Genomic DNA, 26,687 nt, shown 5'->3' on the forward strand with positions numbered 1-26,687 from the left:
GAGTAGGATTGGTGGATTAGTATTGCTTTACATGTGTATTGCCAAATGTTTTGTAAATTTGTGGAAAACTTATGACGACACAATATTATTGCTATTTTTTGAAGTTGGTGGTTGTGCTTATTGAGTGTTGACATCCCATTTGGATGTTTATTTTAAAAATACAATTTCTTTTCTTTTCTTTTTAGTAATGGTTTGTATAAGATTAGCTATTTTTACTCACCCTAGTTTTAGAAGATTGAATATTATCTCACATTTTAAGTTGTAATTCTTTAGATATTGGATTTCATTCAAAAACATAAGGTGGTTCCTTTTAGCAAGACAGATACATGATTGCCAGAAAAGGAAATTAGAAAACTTCAATTACCTAGTTGTCATTGAACATCCACTTTCTTTGACGAACTCATTAAAGGAATAGAGAAAGACTTTTTTAGTTGAATGAGGTGTTTTCCATATGAATGTTGTTCCTGCCATTTGCTTTATAGCTTTTGCATATTTCACTTTTCAACTTGGAAACTTGTCTGCAAAGAAACTCATGGAGAATTGATTAAAGTATAGAAAGAACATCTACAATAGTTGAAATAGATTGTGCATCACATTCAAGAATGTAAACTTGAACTATTTGGATTCTAAATATCTATTCAACTACATAATAGTTTACTCAAATTCATGATTTAGTGCAATGTGCATAAAAGAGGTAGGATCTACTAAAAGTTACTTTTTCTAAAAATAGTTATGCTTGTAACAGTTTATCAAAAAGTAGATATTCATAGACCAAGCTTTACACTCCAATTCATCCTAGGAAGCACCTCTTATTCTTATGAAGTAATACTTCTATTCATTTAAATAGTATATGATTAATAATTTTTCCTTTTTAAAACATTTTCCTAATCTCAAGGTTCTACGTACCAACTATGTACATGAAAGATGCAAAGGGCTTCAAGAATTGGGATTTATAAACACCCATCCAGGCATTTTTACAAGTTTAATAGTTTTTTTTTTTTTTCTTCTTTCCAATTTTTCAACCACCAAATGACATGGTGAAAGCATAAAACAAATTACTTGGAATTGTGCATTTCAGATTTCCTTGTACAAGAGATGATTAGGTTCCCATTTTGGTATTGATTTTGGCTATTATACATCGTCCCAGGCTATCTATGATTTTAGTCTCGCATTTGTTACAATAAAGGTTTGCATTAGTTCAAATTTCAGTCTATTACTTTTTCGCAAAATAAGAAACCATTTTAAAAAAACTAATTCATATATCTACTATATGTGCTTAAAAGCAAGTGCATATTCTTCAATAAGGTGCATTTAAAGGTTTAACTACTAGTAAATGAGAGAAATTTTGACTCTATTTTAACTTTAAATTCCATAGCACTATGTATTTTAAAGCTAGAAATTATCTATTGCTATTTCTTTGCAGGGGACAAATTTTATGAATTCTACCACACCATCTCAAATCATAGTAATCTGGGTAAAAGAAATAGAAATAGTCTACAACTGTCATATACAGATGTTATCATTGACTCTAAATTTTCTCAAATATAGTATATTGTCTGAAAAAGTTAGTACTTGATTGAGATCCATTTGATTTTTTTGCAGGAAATTAAAATGCACATGACTCATTCTATGGGAATGTTAGTGTAATACTGTCATGCTCATTGGAAAGAAATATGCACCAACACATGTCAAAGTATTAAATGTTTTCAGCTACATAAGATCCGCCAAAGGCTAGAAACATTATAATTGCACACCAGCACTTTGATGAATTGGGTAATTTGGTTGTTTTCTAGCTGGTGTTATCACGCAATACTATTCATTTTCTCTTTAGTTAGATTCGAAAGCCACATCTACTACAATTTGTATAAACTATTTCATGAATTAACCACAGTATCCACTTCCGAATATTCGAGATAGTATTTATCTTTTTTGGAAATAATACTTCCCCTCATCCTGTATGTATGACTATATGAATAACACTTCATTGGAAATAAAACATTGCTTTACTAACAACCAAATGAGTGAATTTTTGTGTTACTATACCAATGGATGATACTATTCCTAAATAAATTCAAAACTGAGTTCCAACAATAAAAATATTGCTCAGCATTAAATGTGTTCTGTCCACTTTTTCATTGGAAAATATAGCCGCAATTAAGATATTAAGAGTTACTATTTTGTATCATAAAAACATAGGACATGCGTTTGAGATAAAATTGTATTGAATATCATATGTAAAAACTAACATATTCGCAAATTTAAAACCATTGCTTGTTAAAATAATTTAAAATCTTCATCAAATTAATTTCTCCTATATTAATATTGATAAAATAGAAGAGGAGCGACTAAAAGCACTTCTTCTTCATTGTATTGTTTTCCAAAAGTCAAGTGGCTCTTTCAACCACCTATAATTAGTTGCAACAAAGTTGTTCAAACTATTTCTACTTCTACATAAATGTAAAATCAAAATTAATGTACATAATTTGTAGAATACAATTTATTTTTTAAACTAAACATGGAACAAGATATTTAAAAAACATTTACCTCAAAACATATAAATTTAATTAATGTAAGTGTAAACAAAATAAAATAAAACAATAACAAAAGCATTCTATAAAACTGAAAAATGCAAAATTACAAATATTAATGCATTTTCTAAAATCAATATTAATGCCCTCCCCAAAATCAATCGGCAAGAACTAGACGCTATGCGTCTCTTTATTTTTATTTACTTTTAATGCATGCCCATTCATCCATATTCCTTGTGATTTGCATTTTGTCCAAATAATTCTGCATTTTATACTGTACCTCTTTTTGTTCTCTCGATTATTTAATTTAAAAAAAAAAAAAAGAGGCAGACAATTTAAAGAGGCCCATAGCTCTCACAAGGGGCAAATCTTGGAATTGCAAAACAGCGACATGGTAGCAATAAAGATAAAACGTACTATTTCATGATACCCATCGCTTTTGTAATGTCCTTCCAACACCACTAGATAAAGATCAACGTCTTTGAAAAGAAATTGAGAGGCATTCATTCACAAAATGACAACAAACCTCAACAGTAAACTTGTTGAAGTATATGGAAAGAAAAATCCTTTTAGAAATTGGACCTTGGCGAACAAATCAAAGCATCTGGGCCATGGATATAAAAACAAGAAATTTGAACAGTATATAAGTTGAAATTTTATAGAACCAATGATGTTAAGTACTATTCCAAGCATTTAATATAACAAATTGTGTTATTTACAAGCAATGAAAAGCCATCACTTTTATTTTCAGTGTTGTCTCCGTTGTTCAAGACAAGGACATGAATATCATTGAGGCAAATCTGAATGACGTTTGGCTTTTGCAATAAAAGCTATTTTCAAAATTAAAAAGAGTCGACTAAATTCTGCTTGTATTTGAAATTTTATACACAGTGACACACCAGTTGCTCAATCACATCGAGGAGAAAATGGTCATGTTATTATCGGCTTTATTATTTTTATTTTATTATATATAAGCTATCAGAATAGAAGGTATTTAGCCTTGGTCAAAGACAGTTTAAGGAACTGTTGATTTAAATGTTTTACTGTTGTATGTTTAGATTATAATTTTTCCAATTTTTAAAAGTAAAATATTTCATTTTTTCTCATTTCAACTATGTAATCACATACACTCTTATTTTTCTTTCGACTTATTTCATGTATATATAAACAATAGTATATTTTTATATCAATTATTTAAATAATTAGAAAGAAATAGTAACTAGTATAGATATCTTAAATAAATCTATCTAAAGAAATACCGATAGATGTCTATTGGAAAATGACTAAAATTTAATTTAATACATCTAAAATAATTGAGATTTCTTCGTATCTCTATTTTTTTTTCGCTCTCCGGTATTTTAATTTCTGTAATAATTATTTCCAAAGCTTATATATTGTATATTACTTTTTAAAAATATACTACATTTACAATGAATACTAAGATTTTTGACGTGTAGATGGTTGTCAAATTTAACCTAAAAGATAAATGTTAACATTAACATGTTCACACCATCCCACTCCCACTCCACTCATTCTGCCATTGTAGAATGCCTATCGACATTAATTATTTAAAAGTAATGAAGCAATGTCAATATAATATTATTATGACATAAACGAGATATGAACTTTTTAAAAATCTAGATTGAGTGGAATCTTTTGTGTCTCACACAATTGATACATTACTGGCTTTGCTATTATCCATATATTGTTGAAAATGTCGACATGAAATAACCATCACAAAGGTGAGTGTCATGTATTTGTAAAGCTGGACACATAGATGAAGCAGCCAATGCATTGTGATGTTGGAAATTTAAATAATACGACAAGATTTGAAATTGTGATGCTGATTAAGAGATAAATAAAAATAAACAAATCATGAAATCTTTGATTAGTGTCTCGCAAATCAAAAGCGTTTTGCTAACTCATCTATTTATGAGACATAAATTATATTTGACTTTTTCTTTTAAAATTTATCTGATGAAGCTTTTTGATTATTTGGACGACTCTTCGAAAAAGATTCCCCACTAATTCTAATGTTTTCATTCACTTAATATGACGTTCTTACTAATTGAGAGTCCAACTCCACCCCTTTAATATGGTATTCTATTATTTTATTATTATTGGTAGAATTGTTATTATTTATAATTTTTTATTTAATGTTCCTTTAATTTTTATTTTATTTTATTTTATTAATTTTTAAATAAAATTTGTTTGGTTAAGCTTATTAGATTTTTAAAATATGTATTGATTATTGTGATTGTTTTGTAGATTACACAATGTGTGAATTTTTACTTGGCAAACTATCACTAAGATGAAAAAGAATTGTTAAAGGAGAGAAAATTATTGTTTGTAGACCAAGAATTCTATAATGTAAAGTAAAATATTTTGGTGTATATTATCTATGTATTTTGATATTGTTTAATTAGCATTAATTGCTTAATGAAAAATTAGTACTTTTAGATAATTATTTATATATTTTATTAAAAAAAAAGATTTTTAATTATTATTTTAAATGGATGATGTTATAAGAGGATTAATTTAGTTCATGATTTTAAAGAGTGTGTTAATTTTTTCTTTGTTAAACATTAATAGAGATTTCATTATATCGTATTTAAATTATTATTTAATTGATAAGAATGTTTTGTCATACAAATAAATATAGAGATACATGTGTATGATGTACATACACATATGACTGAATCAACACTTGCTTAAGGTTTTCGAAATGGGGTTTCAAGCTAAGAGGATTTAACTTTTGAGAAAATTCTATGGTTAAATGTGTTTGAATTGGAGTTGTACAAGAATGAGTGACCTCTTAGGAAGGCTTAATGCTTCAACTCTAGGATCATCACTTAGATAAAATGAGCGTTGAGTATTACATTCATTCTTGTGAGAGAGGAGTTCTTGTGAGACATTACTCATGAAACACGGATCAATGAGTTTGACTTGGAGATTACACAATTGAATTATGGTTGCAATATCACAATTTTATTTTCTATGGGAAATAGGTCTTACTTTTCAATTGATGAGCTAAAGGGGCTCTGTAGTGAATAGTTTATAAAATACACCTCTTGCTAAAGGTTTTGCAAATGTGTTAGCAAGCTTAGTGCGTTTAACCTTGTAGGAAACTCTATAGTTTACCCACTTGATTCTAGTTGCAATAGGATAGGTGGCCTCTTGAGAAGGTCTAGTACTTCATGCCTAAGCATCACTTAGATGTAAAGTGTGTTAAATGCTTTAGTCATTCTCATAAGAAATAGATTCTTGAAGACACTACTCACAAAATATAGATTGATAAATTTTACTCAAAAACTCCACACAATTTAATTAAATTTTTTTTGTAAAAATTTAAAATAGAATAAAAAACTTTATTTTTCATGAAAGGAAATGAAAGATTTTAATGACACCCACAAGACTTAGTCCAAAGGACCGTTGAATCACAACCTTGAGCTAACTCCATATTCTTGTCAATGTCTGACCTATTATAGATCTTGACTATCAAACTAGTAGCTTGGTTGATCTTATCCTCTTCAAATAAATTGCATATGTTGTCAGCTTTCAAAATGATTGTGATACTACTATCAGGACTTATGTAGTTCTTTAGTCAAACTCATTGACCCATATTTCATGAGTAGTGGTTCAACACGAATACATCTCTCATGAGAATAAATGGAACACTTAGCACTCATTGGATCTAGATGATGCTCACAAAGGTCAAGCACCGGGACTTCCTAGTAGGTCACCCATCCCAATACTACTCTAGCTTGAGATGGGTGACCTACCGAGAAGTCTCGATGCTTCACCTTTGTGAGCATCACCTAGATATAATGAGTGCTAAGTGTTCCATTTATTTTCATGAGAGATGGTTTCGTATTGAATCACTACTCATGAAATATGGGTCAATGAGTTTGATTGAAAAACTACATAGTTAAATCATGATAGCAATATCACAATTTGACTTGTTGTGGAAATTATCTCCTACTTATCAATTTCAAAATGTTGTCTTACTAAGTTTGGATGTCTTCATACCCTATGCACTCCATGGCACCTATCTCACAAACTATGATGTCCTCTCGCATCTCACATATTTTATAAGTATTTGAGTAGGAGGGTAGGGGAAATGAGCTCTTACTGCTACTCCCCCCTCCCCTCCAATTACAACTCATAAAGAGCCCCAAGAAATGATCGCACATGCACTAATAGTTGATCATTTTTTCGTTTTCTTGGTAGTTGATTGGTTCATTTGTGCAAAAAGTGCATATTTTTGGGTAAGTGACTATTGGGGATTCTTAGTGGTGAGTTCCGGGCTTGACATTCAGATAGGGAACTATAGGTGTGCAAAGTTAGCGCAGACAGCTAGAATGCTACTAAGTCATAACTTTATAGAGTGCGAGTTTTTTAATCGTAGCCATTTCGCTTTTGGACAGGTAGGCAAATTCTGTAGCTTCCCTCTACAAACCCGACAATAAGATTTGAACCATTGCATTGCACCGGCGGTCGGCCACTACACTATAAAATCAAATTTGACGTTCGATCCTACCCGTCAAATTATTTCACTTCATGACAGTTATCCGCTCATCATCATTGCGCCTGGGAAGATGCTGCCACAGTAAAACGCCGAACAGATTGTTTTATGATATTTTGGACGTTTCGACGGGCCGCGTAGAATTGCATAAAAACGCATAAATTTTCCTGAAAGAAAAATTGCACGACATGCACTACACTACTCCGTCCAAGATGTCTGGGCTAAATCTGCAGCTCCCGCGTCAGAAAACTTGCGAGAACTCTAGTGAATCGGCTCAAACTATGGTCTTTCGAATTCTACACCGTCGAATTGTATTCGATCGGAGATTACAGAGAAAAAGCCAAAGACGCCGTCAAATCTGATTAGGATTACGAATTACGATCTGTACAGAGTAATCTAATCTCCCCGTACTGTATCTCGACATTGTAACGAAATCGAGGTCGAGGCCGCAAGGGAAAGATGGTTACGACCATGACGTCAAGAAATACACACAAAGCTCTCATTTTGTTGCATTATTAAATATAGTACGTTCTGTTATCGCCAAAGGCAGGAGTTTTGATGGAGGAAGTGGAGGCATTTCAGGCCAAGGAAAGGTCAGGGAGCGGGCCAGCCATTCTGCCCCACCACGCCGCCCAGCGAGCGGTTTTAAAAGCAGCGTCGCACAAACACAAACACGAACACGAACACGAACACATCAAAAAAAATCAACTCTTTGTTGAAGTCTCGTCAATGGGGAAAGGCGGAGATAATTCGCGAGCGGAGGCCGTGAGTGCAGAGGAGGCGCTGATAAACGAAATCCTCGAGATTTACGAGCGGCTGAGGAAACTAGAAAGCCTCCGGCCATCAGCCGCCGTGAATTCCCTCTTCACGAGCCTCGTACGCCTCTGCACGCCGCCGAGCTCTGTGGACGTAGGGTTTCTGAGCGAGGACCAGCAGGTCATGAGGTCGAATCTCATCGCCCTCTGCGGGAAAGCCGAGGGGTTGCTGGAAATCCACTACGCCCAGCTCCTCGGCCGTTACGCCGACCCGATGTGCCACGTGGCGGTCTTCCCTTACTACAACAACTACGAGAAGCTCGCCCTGCTGGAGTTCTCCATGCTGACGAGTCACTCCGTCCCGCCTCCCCGCCGCTTGGCCTTCGTCGGCTCCGGACCCCTGCCGCTCACGTCCCTGGTCCTCGCCACCCACCACATGCCCGCCACGTGTTTCGACAACTATGACGTGGATCCCGTGGCCAATGACCTGGCGCGGAGGCTCGTCTCCGGCCGCGCTGACCTGGCAGGCCGCATGGCGTTCCACAGCTGCAACATAATGCACGTCACGGGTGAGCTGGCGGAGTACGAGGTGGTCTTTTTGGCGGCGCTGGTGGGGGTGGAGAAAACGGATAAGGTGGCGGTGCTCCGCCATCTTGGGAAATACATGACACCTGGCGGTTACCTGGTCCTGCGCAGTGCTCACGGGGCGAGGGGTTTTCTTTATCCGGTCGTCGAGGAGGAGGAGGTGGAGGTGGAGGGGTTCCAGGTTCTCTCGGTTGTCCACCCCACGGATGAGGTTATTAACTCCGTCGTTTTAGCCAGGAAGCGCTAAATTTAGCGGTTTCCGCTAATTATGGTCCCTTATATTCATTGCGGGTGTCGCCTAGAAGCTGGAGATTTACTAAACTGGGAAAGCTCTTCACCAATACTTTGTTCGCTTTTCCATAAGGATCTGATTTTATTGTTGTTCTTGCTCTGGCCAATAATGATGAAATTTCATGGCCTTACCCTTATATATTATAGGTGTGTTTCTATTTAGTCCACTTATATGTGTCCAATATATTTGAGCTTGTCAATTGTTGTGACATTATTAATTTAAAAAAGCGCTGGATTGAAAGTTGAGTAGTTGGTGCTAAAATAATGTCATCTTCATTATCATTTGTTTTTAGGTTTGTGATTGGCGACTGCCTAATCTAAATCAACAACTATTATCTTCATTATCATTTGTTTTTTAGGTTTGTTATTGGCGACTTCCTAATCTAAATCAACAACTATTATCTTCATTATCATTTGTTTTTTAGGTTTGTGATTGGCGACTTCCTAATCTAAATCAACAACTATTAGATAGAATGTTACATGTGTAGGCATTCAAATGATATTGTTTACTACAATCAATGTTGTATTGTATGTGTATTATGTAATCTTTATTATATATTCTGGTAATCTAAAAAAATATTAGATAGAAAGTTATGAGTGTGTAGGCACTAAAATAATGTTTCCTTCATTATCATTATTCTATTAGTTTAATTCAATGTTTTATCATCTATGTATTACCTCGTTTGTAATTGGTGACTTGTTAATTTTTTTTTAAAAAAGTTAGACGATAAAGTTATGAGTAGTGGAAGCACTAAACTAATGTCTTCTTCGTTATCATTATTACACCATTCAAAGTTACTAACTTTATTATAGTATTAATTAAGTTGACTTGACCATTACGATTTATAAACTAAATCCAATTTTTTTCTATAATTATCAATAAAATCCACATTGGTTTTATTATATAGTTTGTGATTGGTGTTTTATTAATTAAAAAAACTATTAGATAGAAATATATGAGTACAACACTAAAATATTATCGTCTTTACCATCATATTGATAATCTCAATAAATGTCATATCATCTATTTATTAACTATTATTATTGAGTTTTTGTACTTAGCGTTTTATTATCTCTTTGTTATGTAGTTCATGAATGGTGGCTTGCTAATGAAAAAGAAAAAAAATGTTAGAGAGAAAGTTATGTGTGTAGGCCATTGAAATAATATTGTTTTCACTATGATTGTTGTATCAATTTTAATTAATGTTTTATTGCCTATTTAGTATTTGGTGACTAGTTGATTTTAAAACTTTTTTCGACATAAAGGTATGGGTAGTGTGAGCAAAAAAATAATGCCTTATTCATTATTGTTATTACATCATTTAAAGTTACTTGTTTTTTACCTATTAGTTGTCTCATCTATGCTTGTTTAATTAATATACTATATTATAATTTAATTTAATTATCTCATTTATGCTTGTTTAATTAATATATTGTATTATAATTTAATTTAATTAACTTGTTCTCATTAGTGACAACTTTTTGTAATTAGTCTTGATTGAGAATTTGTTGTTGAAATTTTGAGATGATAATAAAGACTATTTGAAGATGTTGATTTCAAGTTTTGAAGGTTTAGAATGAGACACAATGGATCTAGTAGTTTTATGTGCATGGTTGAGACTGATAGTGGCATGTGCGTGAAATTAATGTTTCACATTTATCTGCATGATGGTTTTCGACAATGTCTTTTTCATTCATTTCAAATGACATGATATTTTTTTACTTCTAAGACTTGATTTCAAAGTTCGATGGCATTGTTGCTCTATATTTGTCTAACCTATAGTTTTTACACTTAAATTGTTTGTATTGATATATGTAACGTAGAATGTAATGTGTATGGTGGTATTTGTGGTCCTATCTAAGATATTTTAGGTCAATTTTTCATCCCTCCCCACTATGAGAATGTTTAGTGCCTACTTATTTCAAATTACACTTAGCTAATTTTCTACCTAGTAATAGGAGACTTCACTAAAATGGATTGACCTATAAATAAAGGATAAATCATTATGGTGTGTATAATTTATATATACTTGTGTGATTTATGTGGAACTGTGTACCTTTGCAAAGAGGATGTCTAGAATAGGATGTCTCCCTACATTTTTGAAAATTTGTAAAAAGTGTTTGAGGGTAGTGTAGAAAGTTATGTGTGTGTAGGCATTAAAATGATATTGTCGTCGTCGTTATTATTATTGTTTACTACAATCAATGTTGTGTTGTATCTTTATTATGTAATATGTTAATCTAAAAACAATATTAGATGGAAACTTATGACTGTGTAGGCACTAAAATAATGTTTCCTTCACTATCATTATTCTATTAGTTTAATTCAATGTTTTATCATCTATGTATTACCTCGTTTGTAATTGGTGACTTGTTACTTTTTTTTAAATGTTAGATGTAAAGTTATGAGTTGTGGAACACTAAATTAATGTCTTCTTCATTACCATTATCACATCACCCAGAGTTGTTAGTTTATTACATTATTACTTAAGTTGACTTAACTAGTACAATTTATAAAGTAAATCCAATTCTTTTCTATAATTATCAATAAAATCCACATTGGTTTTGTTATATAGTTTGTGATTGGTGTTTTATTAATCTATAAAACTGCTAGATAGAAAGATACGAGTGTAGGCAATAAAATGTTATCATCTTTACTATCATTATTGTTAATCTCAATCAATGGTGTATCATCTATTTATTAACTATGTATTATTTGTTTCTACTTAGTGTTGTATTATCTCTTTGTTATGTAATTTATGAATGGTGACTTGCTAATGAAAAAAAATGTTAGAAAGTTGGCCACTAAAATAATATTGTTTTCACTATCACTATCAATTTTAATTAATGTTTTATTGCCTATTTATTACCTTGTTTGTAATTGGTGACTAATTAATTTAAAAACTTTGTTTGACATAAGGTTATGGGTAGTGTGAGAAAAAAATAATGCTTTGTTCATTATCATTATTACATAATTTAAAGTTACTTGTTTATTATCTACTAGTTGTCTCATTTATGCTTATTTAATTAATAGATCTTATTATTTAATTAAATTAACTTATTGTCATTGGTGACTTCTTTTTGTCATTAGTGAAGAATATATTACTCCGCATATTTGGTATGTTGTTGAAATTTTGAAATGATAATAAAGACTATTTGAAAAATGTTTATTTTAAGTTTTGATAGTTTAGAATGAGAGACAATGGATTTGGTAGTTTCATGTGCATGGTTGAGACTAACAGTCATTTGTGTGTGAAATGAATTCTTTACATTTATCTGCACAACAATTTTTGATGGTTTTCTTTTCATTCATTTCAAATGTTGTGATATTTTTTTTACTTCAAAGACTTGAGTTCAAAATTTGATGGCATATCTTCTCTATATTTGGCTAACATTTGGATTTTACACTTCAATTATTTGTATTGATATATGCAAGGTAGAATGTAATGTGTATGGTGGTATTTGTGGTTCTCCCTAAAATATTTTTTGGTCAACTTCTCATTCCTCCTTGCTATGAGAATGTTTAGTATTGACTTATTTCAAATTAAATTTAGGTACTTGTCCACCTAGTAGTAGGAGACTTCATTAAAATGGATTGGTGTATAAATAAAGCATAAATCATTATGGTATGTGGAATTAATATATACTTGTTTGACATACGTGCAAGTGTGTACCTTTGATAGGATGTTTGAAATAGGATCTACTTCCTTGCATTTTTGGAAATTTTTAAAAAGTGTTTGAGGGTTGTGTGGATACTTATGTGTTATCTACCAAAAGTAGTGAGTTATAGGTATCTACAAATTAGTCAATTGATTTAATGTTGTGCACCAATGGTGGATCTATTGGTCAACGCACATGTAAGTATATTTAGAGGAGGTGGCGGTGAGTCAATATACTTAGTATAAATTTAGTTTTTTCTATAGGCCAAACTTCACACTAGTGTATAGGTTAATGCTAGCTATAACTTAATCAATCAAGATTAAGAAAAAAATGATAAAGACAAACATAACATCAAATAACACAATATTTATCTTTTGGAAACCCAACTAGGGTAAAAACCATAGTGTCTGAGTCCATCCTTACAAAGATTGCACTCTCTTGAAGTGTGCCTAGTCAAGAGTTTATCTCTATTGGAAGATCTTACAAAGACACTGCTAGGTGCCACCTTGTTAAGGGATTTAGATAAGACCTATTAAAGTCTTTCTCAATTAAGAGAATCTTGATTAAAGGATTTTAGAACACAAACTAATGTGTCACATGATAAGATATTTAATACAAAGAATCTATTAGGGTCCACCTTCAATGGGATTCATTTTTGTAGTAATTGAAAAACAATAGAGAGAATGATATAATTTGAATAGCTACTACACTTAACTAGAATATAAATATCTTTTATGCTCCTTGGACCTTTCTCCAACTTTTCTCTAGTCTCCCTCAACTCTACAACTCAAACATATCTTCTTACATGCTTAGATTTTCTAGCTCTTGCACACTTCCTCACTTGTGTCGATCAGGCACACTGGCTTCTCCTTTACACACCACTCTTCACACTTTGTTTATGATTTCTCAACATGTCACACTTTTAACTCTTAGATTATACTTAGGTTAGCTATGTGGGTCTCTTTCTATTCACTCTGCAATCTATAATCTATAATCTTAGCTTTTTCCTTTGAAGTAATATTATCTTATGTAGTCAATACACACTTTTCTTGGAAACCCTAATCTATGAATTCAAAATTTGAATTCTCAAGCCTATTTCTAGCTTTTCCTCCTAATCTGTCATGTGTTTTTCTTGTCAAATATAGTGTGTATGAACAAAAGTCATAGATTTTAGGTGACCATGATGACTTACATTGTTGGAAAGAATTCAAATTTGAATTCTCTTATATCATCTCGATGTAACAACACCATCACCATTAAATGCAATAATGAGTGCACTTCTATCTACTTCATGACATGGAAGTCATGGGTATCTTGCTACTTGTTTCCTCTTGTTGAGTTGGCCTTTTCATTCTATATGACCACCAATCGTACTATCATGCTTGCATACTTGGCATCTTCTCTTATGTTCTTACTCATTTAGCATGACTTTGTCTAAGTGTTTTTCCTTCATCATCACCTCTGTTGAGCTTGTCCTCCTTTCTTGACATGAGGTAGGATGGTGGAATGAACCAAGGAATATTCACCAACCATCCTACTAGAATAAACACATAGAAGCCAACACAATGTATGAGAGAACAAAAACTATATATTAGGTTATGTGCAGGATCATTATGCACTAAAAAGTGGTGATATGAAAAAGTCAAAGTTTTAAAATGTCTAAAAGCATTACAAAATTAACTCTAATTTTTTTCCCACCCATCCTAATACCCAAGAAAAAAGGTGATACCATACCTTTTTGAGTATCTAATCCAATATCAGGTATTTGATACTAGATCAAATACCCAAAACCTATAACCACAAAATTAAATAAAAAAACTTGAGCACTATTTTTACTATTGTTTCTTGTTGCTAGAGAAAACTAGGGCCCCCATTTTGGATACACGATCTAAGATTGGCTATAAGATCAAGGCAACCTCAAGTAAGTCCATTTTTTTGTTTATTTTTTTGTTTCCATTGAATTATATTTAAAATTAGGTTTCTTTTAATAGAAATCATTGATTTTTTTTTTTTAATTAAAAACTATAAATACAAATAGTAATTTTTGGAATCTTTGCAAGTTAATAGGCATGTTGCCCTGAATGATGTTGATAACATTGAGCCACAAAATAATGTTCCTCAATACCCTCCACCAAACATTCCACAACCTCATTAAAATCCTCAACCTCCCCCAAAAGATCCACTACCCCCTCAAAACCATTTTCAAATTGAAAATTTGATACATGAAAATCTTACCAAATTAAGGGGTTTTCAAGCCACATATAACAATATACCTACATTGGCTCCCATGTGATTCATGTTAAACACCATAGTGGATAATATTCAGACACTTACTTATCAACAAGATGCTTCTCTTCACTAGCATGAGAAAATGCATTCCATGTTTGATGATGAGTGTTAGAATATTTAGAATAACAAAGAGGGGGGGAGTGAATTTTTTATTCAAGGTCCATATGTACCAATTAAAAAATTAAACACTTCAATTAATCCAAATCTAAGAAACCAATGGCTCATCCTCTATAGTAAACAATCAACAACATAAACTTCTAGTCCATTGTCCTAATAGTTATCAAACTTGCATAATGTAAAACATTAATAGTATAACATCACAAATAACATCCATACAAGTTAATACTAGGATTTAACGTGGAAACCCAAATTGGGAAATACCACCATTAACATGTCACAAATCTTTCACTCTTTTAAAGTGAGCTCTGTTAGGAGTTATCCCTGTTAAAGGATACAAAACACACTATTAAATGTGACCTTGTTAAAGGATTTAATCACCCTATTAGGAGTGGCCTTGTTAGAGGTCTTAAGAATATTTCATTAGAATGGCACCCTAATTAAAGGATTTATATATGACTATTAGGTCAACCTTGATTAAAGGATTTCAGTACTCATACAATGGCTAGAAAGTAACAATAGATTTGATGTAATAAATACAACTCACTTTGTAAATGTAGATCATAGTTTAGTTCACATGTTGATCTACTAACTAGCGTTCACTGTCATCTCAATCTTTGATCTTCTTGGCACTCTTTCAAGCAATTACACTTCAACTCTCTGTATCTCTTCTTAGCCTCTAGCTTAAGTTCACCAATCAATAGCATCAATAGCATCAACAACTACACTAACCTTATTAAGTCTTCACTAGTTTTGCCAACCTCAGCTCCCTTTTTCAAGTTAGCTCTTACACCTCCTTAAATAGGTAATTCTGATCTTTTTCTGCTTCAACACCATCGTAGATCTTGGGTTTTGGTTATATTCATTGAATCCTTCCAAAATATCATCTCCTTTTTTCTCTTCTAGAAGATCGTCCAAAATTTTCCTTGAATTCTTGTATAGAAAGACTCAAACACAATTTTCCTCAAATTAAATGCTCCATTTCATCCATCCTTATCTTCCACACATTTTATATATTCCAATAAATGAACTATATTGATTGGAAATCATGATTTCCTCATAATTTATCAAATGTTGTCCCTTAGCCAACACTATTTTTTGATGCATGATCATCACTAGATTACTCGATCACTACTAACTTTTCTGTTTGACACATATACTAACACTTGATCAATACTAATGCTCAGTTGTCACTAAATTTTCTCCTCTTACACTAGAACTCAATTGACACTAACATCACTCAACATACACTTCAAGTTTCATAATCTTCTACTCTTTTTCTTGGTCAAGCCTATGTATTTGGTCAATCTTTGATCACTTCTTCAAGGCTTCAGTACAACCATCTTATTTACTTGTAGCATGATTTAAAAAATCACTTTATCTTGTCAAAGTCTAACTAATCAAGTGCCCATTGTAATTTGTCTCATAATTCAACCTTTTCTCTAGGTGCTTTTGTTATGTCCATCTTCTCAAATCCTCTTCATCAATTATATTAATATGACACTCTAATCAGATAGAAAACTATCTTACCAATTTGGTTTTACATCTATGCAATATAACAATTATCTCAATTGTAATTTCCAACAATCTCCCTCTTTGGTATTGATGGAAACACCTCTAGTTTCCATACAATCCAAAACATGTACTACTTCAAGAAATCTTCCTCTTTGTTTACTATCAGATATTTAACTAATATCCTTAGTTTCATTCTGATTCTCACCTCTATGTCCAACAATCTCTTTCTTTCAGTTTCATTCTAATTCTCATCAATGCAGCTCACATAAGCTCCTCAGATCATGAAATCAATCAAATTATTCTATATTGCTAGCAATACCTTGCATAGATTCTCCCTCTTTGCAACATCTCCTTATTGAATAATATTACTCCATGATAACTATCATATTATCCCTCTTTGATAATAATGCTAAAGGCACTACATCTGTCTCATACATCTTTTCCTTGTAGATAGCTTCATGTTAGTACATAATTCACCTTTTTTATTTCATCTATGACTGATAGCATTATCTTCTTCTTCCTTCACTACTTTAGGAAAATCCTAAAGTATGACTTCCTACATCAACTTATAATATAATATCATCAACAAATTTGATGTAGAGCTCCATCTTAGCTTAAGCAGCCTTGTCTATAGGAATCACCCCTAATTTAACTCTTAGATCTATTCATGAGCATCCTTAGGTAAATCCTTAGTGCAAATATCATCTATTTTATCCTTAGTATTTACATACTCTAATCTTACCTTTTTGTCTTGAACTAACTCTCTCAAGTAATGATACTTGATAGAAATATGTTTGGTCTTTGTGTGCATCACAAGATTCTTTGATATGTTTATAGCACTTTTGTTGTCTCAATAGATAACAATTGGATTAGTGGTATCTTCTTGTATCCATTTTAACAATTGCTTGATCCATATAATATTTAAATAGTTTATTATTGTTTCCACATATTCAGCTTGAACTATTGATTATGAAATGTAGTTCTTTTTCTTCATTGTCCATGATATTATTCTCTTTCCTAGAAAGAAAGCTCCACCACTTGTACTATCTTTATCATCAACATTTTCTACCCTGTTGTGATGTGGAGCCTAATCAGACTTAGAGGTTTATTTGGTGTATTTTTCTTCCCATATTATTTCATGAGTGTTTGGGGGCAATGCCCCTATAGGGTCTTATCATAGTACAAGGTGAAGTTGAGGGGCAACACCCCCACAGGGGTTTTCGGGTGTAGCACCACTGAAACCAAAAATGACCTTATATTGTAAAAGGTGTCAACTACTATTTTCCTTTTGGATGACTTATTCTAGGCCTAATTTTGTAAGCAAAAAAAGATTGTATAAAAATGACCTTATATTGTAAAAGATGTCAGCTGCTATTTTCCTTTTAGACAACTTATCCCCCTAATTTTGTAATGGTGATATTGTAACTTCTTGTGGTGGTATTGAGCTACAAGGGATTGTGGATTGTAATCACTGGATAATAATAATATTGGACTTGATGTTGGTAGACATAGCCCAGGGACTGGGTGAACCAGGTTAAATCTTTGTGTCTTGTGTTCTCTTCTATGTGATTTATTTTTTTGATATTGGTTATATTTGCATGTAATTGCTATTTCTATCTAAGGTTAATCCTAACATGCCCAATTAGAATTAGTGAACACTTTTATTTCAAACTTGTCATTCTTCTTGTAAGGTATGCCATGGTCTTATATTCGTTTAAGACATCGTAGTATCCTTTTCACTACCATCATGTGATTTTCTTTAGGGTTTGAATTTTTTTTTGTAACAATCCCAATTGCTAATGAAATATCAGGTCTACTATGAACAAGATATTGTATTTTCAAAATCATTGATCTATATAAAGTCTAGTTCACATTAGCCAACTCATCATTCTTAGATAACTTATGTCTTGTAGTCATGTCATAGGTACACTAACCGATCTTGAATCTTCCATTACAAAAGTTTTTAGTATCTCCTTAATGTATTTTGATTGAGTAATGTAGATACCTTGCTTCATCTAATATACTTGTAAACCAACATAGAATTTGATCTCACCAAACATAGACATTTCAAATTCCTTCATTGACTCATTTGTAAATAATTTGTGTAATGCATCCTTTCCTCCAAATATGATATCATCAACAAAAACATCAAATAAAAATATCTCATTGTTACCTCCAATCTTCAATTATAGATTTTTTAATCATTATTTCTTGAAAATCCAATCTTCACTAAGTAATTATGTGGTCTTTCATACCATGTTCTAGGGGCTTATTTTAAACCATATAGAGCCTTGTGCAGTTTACATACCATGTTCTTCTTGCTCAGATCTACAAATCCTTTGGGTTGTTCAATGTAAACCTCTTCTTCAAGTATTCCATTAAAAAATGTGGAGATGACATCCATTTGGCACACTTTAAATTCTATATAAGAAGAATATGCAATTAGTATTCTAACTCCTTCCAATCTTTCAAGTGGGGTAAATGTTTCCTCATAGTCAATTCCTTATTCTTGTGCATATCATTTGCATACTAGTCTAGCCTTATTCGTTGTGACTTCTCCTTTTTCATTCAACTTGTTTATGAATACCCACTTTGTTCCAATGACATTCTTTTCCTTTGGTCTAGGTACTAGTATCCAAAATTTGTTCTTCTCTGTCTACTCAATTTCTTCATTCATTGCCAATCCTCATTCTCCAAAGCATCTTTTATTAATTTAGGTTCAATCTCACAAAGTAAACATGTATCACTTTTGAGACTTTTCCTTGTCATAACTCCATAATCTTTGTCTCCAATTATTTTCTCAAGTGCATGATGTCTTCTCATATACTTTGCTAGTACATGTTCTTTCCTTCTTTCTTCTTATACAGGTTCATCTTGAAAAATGATTTCAAGGTCATTTTGTCTCTCTGGTTTAGATTTTTCTTTCTTGACATTGTCTTCTTGATGTTTGACATCTACTTCATGTCTCTCGGCATCATTTTTTTTATGCTCGACACTTGTAGTCTATTGCTCAACAACCTATTGTTGCAACTCAGCATTCACTATTCTTTGCTACTCAATAGCTTTATGCTCTTTCTTATGTAAGGTTTAGGGAACACCTTCATCCACATAAATTAATGTGTTGTAGTATTTAGGTTCTTTCATGCATTCAACATCATTCTGTAGACACCTAAATCTAATTACATCAATACGTAATCATATTTAGTTTTCTCCTAAGACATTATTGATTAAATATTTACTATTTAATTAATTAATCATCATCCCCTAGTTAATTAATTAATTTAATTAACTATAGTCCAATTGATAAAATCAAATGATCACCCAAAACAATTTATTAATTAAATCCCAATTCCTCTATTAAATTGAATAAATCAGCAAATCTATTCAATTTAATTCCATACTCTCTTTTTATTAAATAAATTATTTAATAAAATACCTAAAATCCTAAAAACCTTCCTAAACCCTATCATAACCCCTAATCCAACCCATTCACCCTTACTAACCTCACTTAGCCACCTAACTAACCCATCCCATCAAAGCTAAGCTACTTGCCCTCCTAACCCCCTTTCTAAGCTAATCCTAATCCCCCTCCTAAGAGCATGTGCACAACTTTAAGCAAGGGTTAAGACTTGCTAACCCAAGCCAAAGTCAACAAACTCAACCACACCTCTTACATCCTCAAAATATCTCTTACACCTCCCTTAATGGCTCTTACATCCCTCTTACATACTCAACCTCCCTCATTACTCCTTTGACCAAACCTTATCCTATCCTCTCACATGCATTCTCCTTGTGACACTTGTCACCACACATTGGTGCTAAACAAGCACAATTCTTGTGCTCCCTTTTGAGTGCATCTTGACCCTCCCTCACCATCTCATCATCTTGACATCTTGACCCTCCATTCCTTCAACCCTTGGCCTATAAATTGAACCTCCTTCCTTCACTAAAATCGTCCACCTTAAATGCAAAGTTATAATGCTATTTTGAGAGCTCATAAACTACCAAAATACCATTATAATGTTGGAATTACTCCATGAATCCATTGTTGAAACCTTGATTCATTCACTCCATCCATCCGTCTAAAGCTTGAGCATATCTTTTGAGCATACACATCTTACATTAGGAACAAATCCATTGCATCATGATGTTATACCATTAGGAGCCTACCATTCTTGGTTTGCTTCCTTTTGTGGTGATAACAATCGGTCCTATCTCAGGTGTTTGCTTGTTTGGTTGTGTTAAAGCTTTCATTTAATAGTTAGTTTTCAATTGGCACTACTAAGCTAGGTGATACATTTTGGCACGCCTGGTGGGACCCCACATTTGGGTCAATCTAATCAATTTTTGAGTTTTTTTTGTGTTAACTAACCAAAGTAACCTTGTTTGCTTGTGTGTTTTTGTGATAAGTTTGCTGATTTTGTTGCAGGTAGGCAGGTCATCCTTTGGAAATTGTGCTCCTAGCCATCTAATCATTTCCATTTCTAAGAACTTAAAAACAAGCTTGGTTCATGATCCCGTGACCACAAGAATGTGGCTATTTGCTGGCAGGAATGCGAACCCACAACTAGGAGTTTGCTGCTCACCACCTGCCAGCTTCTGCCACATGTTCTAGAATAGCTCTACATCCCCGCCAATTTTTTCTTTCATGGGAACGTTGGAACCGACTACAGGATCACTTATATTTGCCTGCAGGAACACGACCTTCAACTAGTCAATTTTTCAAACCCATTTCTAATGTTGACCTCTCAAACCCACTAAAGAATTTCCCTGCGAGAATGCTCATAAATGTACCTATGGGATCACTATTTTGTGGGATCACTCTGCAACCTTTTAACTCATGGCCTTTTTTTTCTATTTTTTACTAGTTCTCTATATTGCAATCCCGCTACTTCTCACTACATTCTCATATGTAAGATCACTATCCTAACCTATGAGATCACTATCCTAATCCACGAGATCGCTATCCTCAACCCATGGGATCACTATTGAATCAAAAAATCAAAAAAGTAAAAATAAAAATAAAAATAAAGAGTATAAATCAAATTTTGACTTTTAGTGATTTCGTAGGATATGGACTATTCTGAGTTGATTTATGCATATCAAAATGAACAAAAAAAGTTAATTTTTTTTTCCCATAGTTAAGCTTTGCTCCTTGGGATTTTTAGGGGACTAATCAAATTGATTTTTTGTAACATTGCAGGTTGGAGCATCTTACAAATCTAATCATCTTTTTGGCAGGTTTTCCTTAGAATGAACTTGCATGTCTAAACACATCTCTCATTGAATGAATGTCACTTAAATCAATCTTGAATGCCATGGACTAAAATCAATTTTTTATTGGAATGCATGCTTAAAACAAAAAACCCAATCTTGAATGCAAAGGATCAAATAATCATTGCAATACCTCACACTTCAAATTTGGGCATAAAATACTTAAATACAATCTTGAATGCCTAAAAATCAATGAAAATTGCATGATTTGGACACACTTCAACGATGCTCACATTTGTTATGTTGACAAACTCTCAATTTCCATTATGCTGACGACATTGTCAAGTTGGAATGGACATTTTATGCCATAAACACGAGTGTCTTCAATCATAGCTTAATCTAAATCATCAATTGGAAACAAACGATTGTCTTTTAAACCCAAGATCACTTATGTGGTCTTGTTTTCGACTTTTTTAGGAGGCTTGTTTGGGGATTTCATCACCCCTTGGGATGACCTCAACTCTAGCATTCTGGTGGAGTATAAATATTGGGAGGTGAATCGAAAGAAACCTCTCTTGGAAGCATAATCTTGTCACTCTTGGCTAAGCCCCAAAGAACTTTATACCTTTGGGAAGTGAAGGTGGAGATTTGGGTTACCATCTCCTCCCGACTGAGTAGCATTATTTGCTTTCATCTATAGATTTGGGCCTCACGTACCTTGCGTATATCGAGGATGCCCCTAGCTAATCTTGTATATCCTAGAAAACATCTTATAGGGCTATTGGCTTGTTTGACATGCTTGAGTGTTCCAAACCCTCCCTATGTTTTAGAAAAAATCAAATCCTTTTGCTAAAGAGATCACTTGTCTATCCTGTGACATGGTTGTTAGCAAGTCCATTCGCAACAACCCAACCATTGGTCAATCCTTCAAACCAAATGAAAGGCATACTTAGCATAGTCACTGCCTCATCTAAGATTCATCCAAGCTTCCAAGCTTTCCTCTAGTACCATCATTCCTAAAGTCTTCCATAAAGTCTTCCTTTTCCTCCCCATGTCTTAACTAGTAACATTCCATCCCTACCCAACTCATCATCAAAACATCATGTCACAATCTTATTACGATGAGTTTGGTCATCCCACCTTTTCTCCCACTCCATCCTATTCCAATGATGATGAATATCTTGTTGATTATGATGGGTATCTTGAAAGCCTTAGAGATATTGCTCCCAACATCCTCCAAAATCCAACCATTCATCCAAACTACACCATCATTGCTCCAAACATACCGACTACTACTCCTTATCATACTTTTGACAAGGGAAATCCATTATTATCCTCATCCTTACCTCCTCCTTATATTGTGCCCACATATTCCTCTTATACATCAGTCATATCTCCATCTTCCTCTACCTTCATCTCCCAGTCTCCACCATTCCAGAACAATTCTAGTAGCTACATCCCTAGTCCAAGTCCACCATCCCAATCTCCTCCAAACCACTTTCCAAATCCTCCAACTGTTCCTAGTTATACAACACATCACCCCAATTCCCTTACTCCCCCCAGTCCAACACACACATCTCCAAGGGATTTTATAAAGAAAACCAAAGAAAATCCATCTCCCACACCCATCACCCCTCTTACATCATCTTATCACTACCATCCTTATCGCATCCACCCCACTTATCAAACCCCTTCCATCTCCTACCTCCCATCCATCGAATCCCTCCAAATCCCATCCACATCTCCTCCTCCTAGCATTACCCAAATCCCATATAATGAACCTAATGAGTCCCTCCCCCATCAGCTCATCCCCATTGAAGAAACTCCTACCCATCCATCTACCTCACTTAAATAAGTTGTCCATACTTCTCCTATCATACCATCCACTCCCATCCATTCCTATCATGAACTTGTCCAAAAGAATGTTGAAATATCTCGCAACACAAAAAAAGATCCCCCAATCCCACTTATTCCCCTAGATGATCCACTTTTACCATTCACTCCATCCAAAGAGCAATCACCATCCCCTCCATCTCCAAATTCTACCATCATACCTAATCCATCTCAAGATCACTTTCCATCAAACCATCCCTATCAAGATCCTATCCTTCCATCTTCTCTGCTTCATGATCATACATCTCCCATAATCCATTATGATAGATGAAAAGAAGAAGAACTAACTATCATATCCAAAGCTTCACTTCCTTCCACTAGTAATGGACTCACATCTTGTGTTCCAAATAATGAACATCATATTGAAGAAAGAAATAAAAAGCTATCTCTAGATGTTGGTATCCCTTCTATCCCTACATGGTTCTAGGTCCTTCCATCTTCACCCCAAATTTCCCATCCATTTTGTTCTACATCTATTTTGGGCCCTTATCCTAGTATTTATCTCCAACCCTCCATTTTGGGTCCATATATCCCTTATCCAAATCCCCCACCCTTCCCATCCATTTTGGGTCCTTATATACCTGATATGAATCCTTTATCTCCTCCACCTATTTTGCGACCTACTCCTTCCCCATTTTCATCAGTTTTATGCCCATATCCTTCATTCCATCCATCCATTTTGGGCAATTATATACATCCATATCCTATATACCAATCCCTCCTTCCATCCCCTCAAATCCACAAGCTAGATCATCAAAGGCACTCATCCTTGAATCCCTTCCAACCTTTAACCTCTATCATTCCATCCACAATCCCTCCATAACCCCCATGCTCTTGTTCCCATACCATGACTAATAGAAGAAAATTGGATGCCAAAATAAAAAAGCATAAATCCAAAAATCCATAAAAATCCAAGTCTCAACATGTCCCTTCTAAAATACATGTTCAAGAAGAGAAACATTTGATCCAAATCAAATAAAAAGTCAAGAGGCCACAAAGGCCCATGCTGAAAAAGTCAAAGATCATGTGGAGACCCAAGATGTTCATAAGTGAAAGGCATCTCAAAGAAAAATCTCAATTGGCATCCATTCTCACTACTTATAAAGTTTCATCTATTCATATTATATCCAAAACTCCATCTCAACATCCTTCATCCCCCCAATCCACTCTTAGGCCATATGCTTCTTATCCTAAATTTCCCATCCTCCATCGTCCAACTCTACTTGTAGTCCTTATCTTTCTCTTCCTCCATTTTCTCCTTAACCTTGTTCAAGACTATCTTTCCCACTACTTCATCACCTTTCAATGTGTGTGCCAATGATGATCTTTTCATTTTCCTCATCCATTTACCCACTACTCTTATGTCTTCTCATCCCTCATCTGCCAACTCCCACCCATCCTTTCGCCTATATAATTGGATCTTTTTCTCCCCATCCTACCAACATCTATGAGTAAAAATGCATCGAAAAAGTCACAAAAAAAATCAAAAACATCAAAATATAGAAACACAAAAAGAAGAAGAAGAAGAAGAAGAATTGTCCAATGGTGAAAACTTGGCAATTCAGGTGCCTTGGACAAGTACCATGATGAAAACTTGGCAAACAAGCATCATGCGTAATCCCTTTATCAAAATTCCCTATACACTTGGGGGCACCTTCCATCACTCACCATACCCATCTCATCCCACTATACCAACCACATTTTATCCATTTCACCCACCATCCTCCTTTGGATCTTGATAAAAATAAAGTCCACCACCAGATACATGCTTTTGGTCATCCCTTTGACATCTGTTTCTCATCAATTTTTTTAATCTACCTATCCTTTATCCACCCATTCTTTCATCCATACAATCCCTCCATCAGCCTCATCCACCCATCCTACTTACCCTCTACCTCATTAACCTTTCGCATCCTAGCTTCCATCTCTCTCCCCCATCCTCTTGTTGACCAATCTTCCATCCTAACACATCCCTCATAAAAACTCCTCTTGAATAGCATATTATAACTGGGGGCACTATATTCCTTGGAGATCATGTTGTTTCCATCTTTCCCCCCACCCTAGCCCTATTTTCATCTTGTCATCCCCAAACTAGTCATACCTTTGTCTCCTATCCTTGCACTTCTCACCATCTCTCCATCTTTCCATTGCCTATTACATCCCTTTTCATTGGTATCTTGCTCTAGGCTATCCCCATATACCCCAATGACATCCATTCATATCCTAATGTTCCTAAATTCTACCATCCATGACACCATCCCATCCCACATCTTTTTGACTCACCCAATCACCTACTTAATCACTTATCCATCCTTGTTGCAAGCCTTGGTCACACCCCAATCATCATCATTGGGATGCATCCTTCCCCCTCCTCGAGCTTTTCATCCCCTATCTCCTCATCCCAAGGTTTTCTACTATTTCCTCATCCTGAGCTTTTTCCTCCAGCTATCTTAAGCTTTTCAAAAACTATCTTATCTACTTGTGCTTTTTCATCTCCTCATCATGAGATTTTCTTCCACTATCACCTCCTCTTGAGCTTTTTATCCACTATCTTCACATCCCAAGCTTTTCATCCCCTTTATCTTCTCATTCTACACTTTCCCTCTATTTACTCATCACAATCCTTTTATCTGCTATCTTCTCATCTTTATCTTTCCTCTTGCTATCTTGTAATGCTGACCTTTTTGTCCAGTAATCCCTTGGAAATACTTTGATTTGTCAACTATATATTCCTTGCACATTAGTCCTTAGCTTGGTCACATTGTATATCTCTCATCTCTTCGTGTCAGTTCATGTTTGATTACAACTTGCAATTCTCTTGGTTAGGTTCTTTAACGACTCCTCATACGAGATCCCTTTTCATCAAAATGTTTTCTTAAAAGAGTTCTAATTGCCTAGCTCATCCTAGTCCTCAATATTACTGATAGATCCTTTTAGGATGCATCCTTCCTCTCATCTAATCTTGGTCTATCAATATTCAGTCCAATTGATCTCTCTGGCAAAAGGTTACTTTTTCATGGATTTACATTTTCTTTTCAAGATTTCATGTTTGATTCTTAAAGTATCTCTTCCCAGTGATTTGGGTTCTTCCCTCCTCTAGGTCGCCACAATCTTTTCTATCATGGTGTGCTATGAATAGGGCATCTCAAGAACAAGGTCTTGATTAGATCTTTCATCTTTTCTTTTCTGCTTGTGCGTCAGTCAGATATGACCCTTGCATAGTCCAAACATGTGATTACTTTTGGTTGCATGGTGCACTTGGGAAATATTATTTGCTTGTGGGTTACCTAGTATCATTTCCACTCTGATTCTTTC

General features: G+C 34.0%; 1 protein-coding gene across 1 annotated transcript; it reads left to right on the forward strand.

The window, feature by feature from the left end:
• Positions 1–7,239: 7,239 nt before the first annotated feature.
• LOC149561629 (nicotianamine synthase-like) lies at positions 7,240–8,930 on the forward strand. The gene has a single exon (XM_089825210.1). It carries the CDS (start codon positions 7,612–7,614, stop codon positions 8,638–8,640), a length of 1,029 nt encoding a protein of 342 aa, XP_089681336.1. The 5' UTR covers positions 7,240–7,611; the 3' UTR covers positions 8,641–8,930.
• The last annotated feature ends 17,757 nt before the right edge of the window (positions 8,931–26,687 follow it).

This window comes from Cupressus sempervirens, chromosome 4 (assembly GCF_028749045.1).
Source record: "Cupressus sempervirens isolate cs-2001-9-10 chromosome 4, ASM2874904v1, whole genome shotgun sequence".
Taxonomy (NCBI): domain Eukaryota; kingdom Viridiplantae; phylum Streptophyta; class Pinopsida; order Cupressales; family Cupressaceae; genus Cupressus; species Cupressus sempervirens.

What these genes read in the sequence shown, in the direction of transcription:
- LOC149561629 (XM_089825210.1), top strand. Translation starts at nt 7,612, where the DNA reads ATGGAGGAAGTGGAGGCATTTCAGGCCAAGGAAAGGTCAGGGAGCGGG.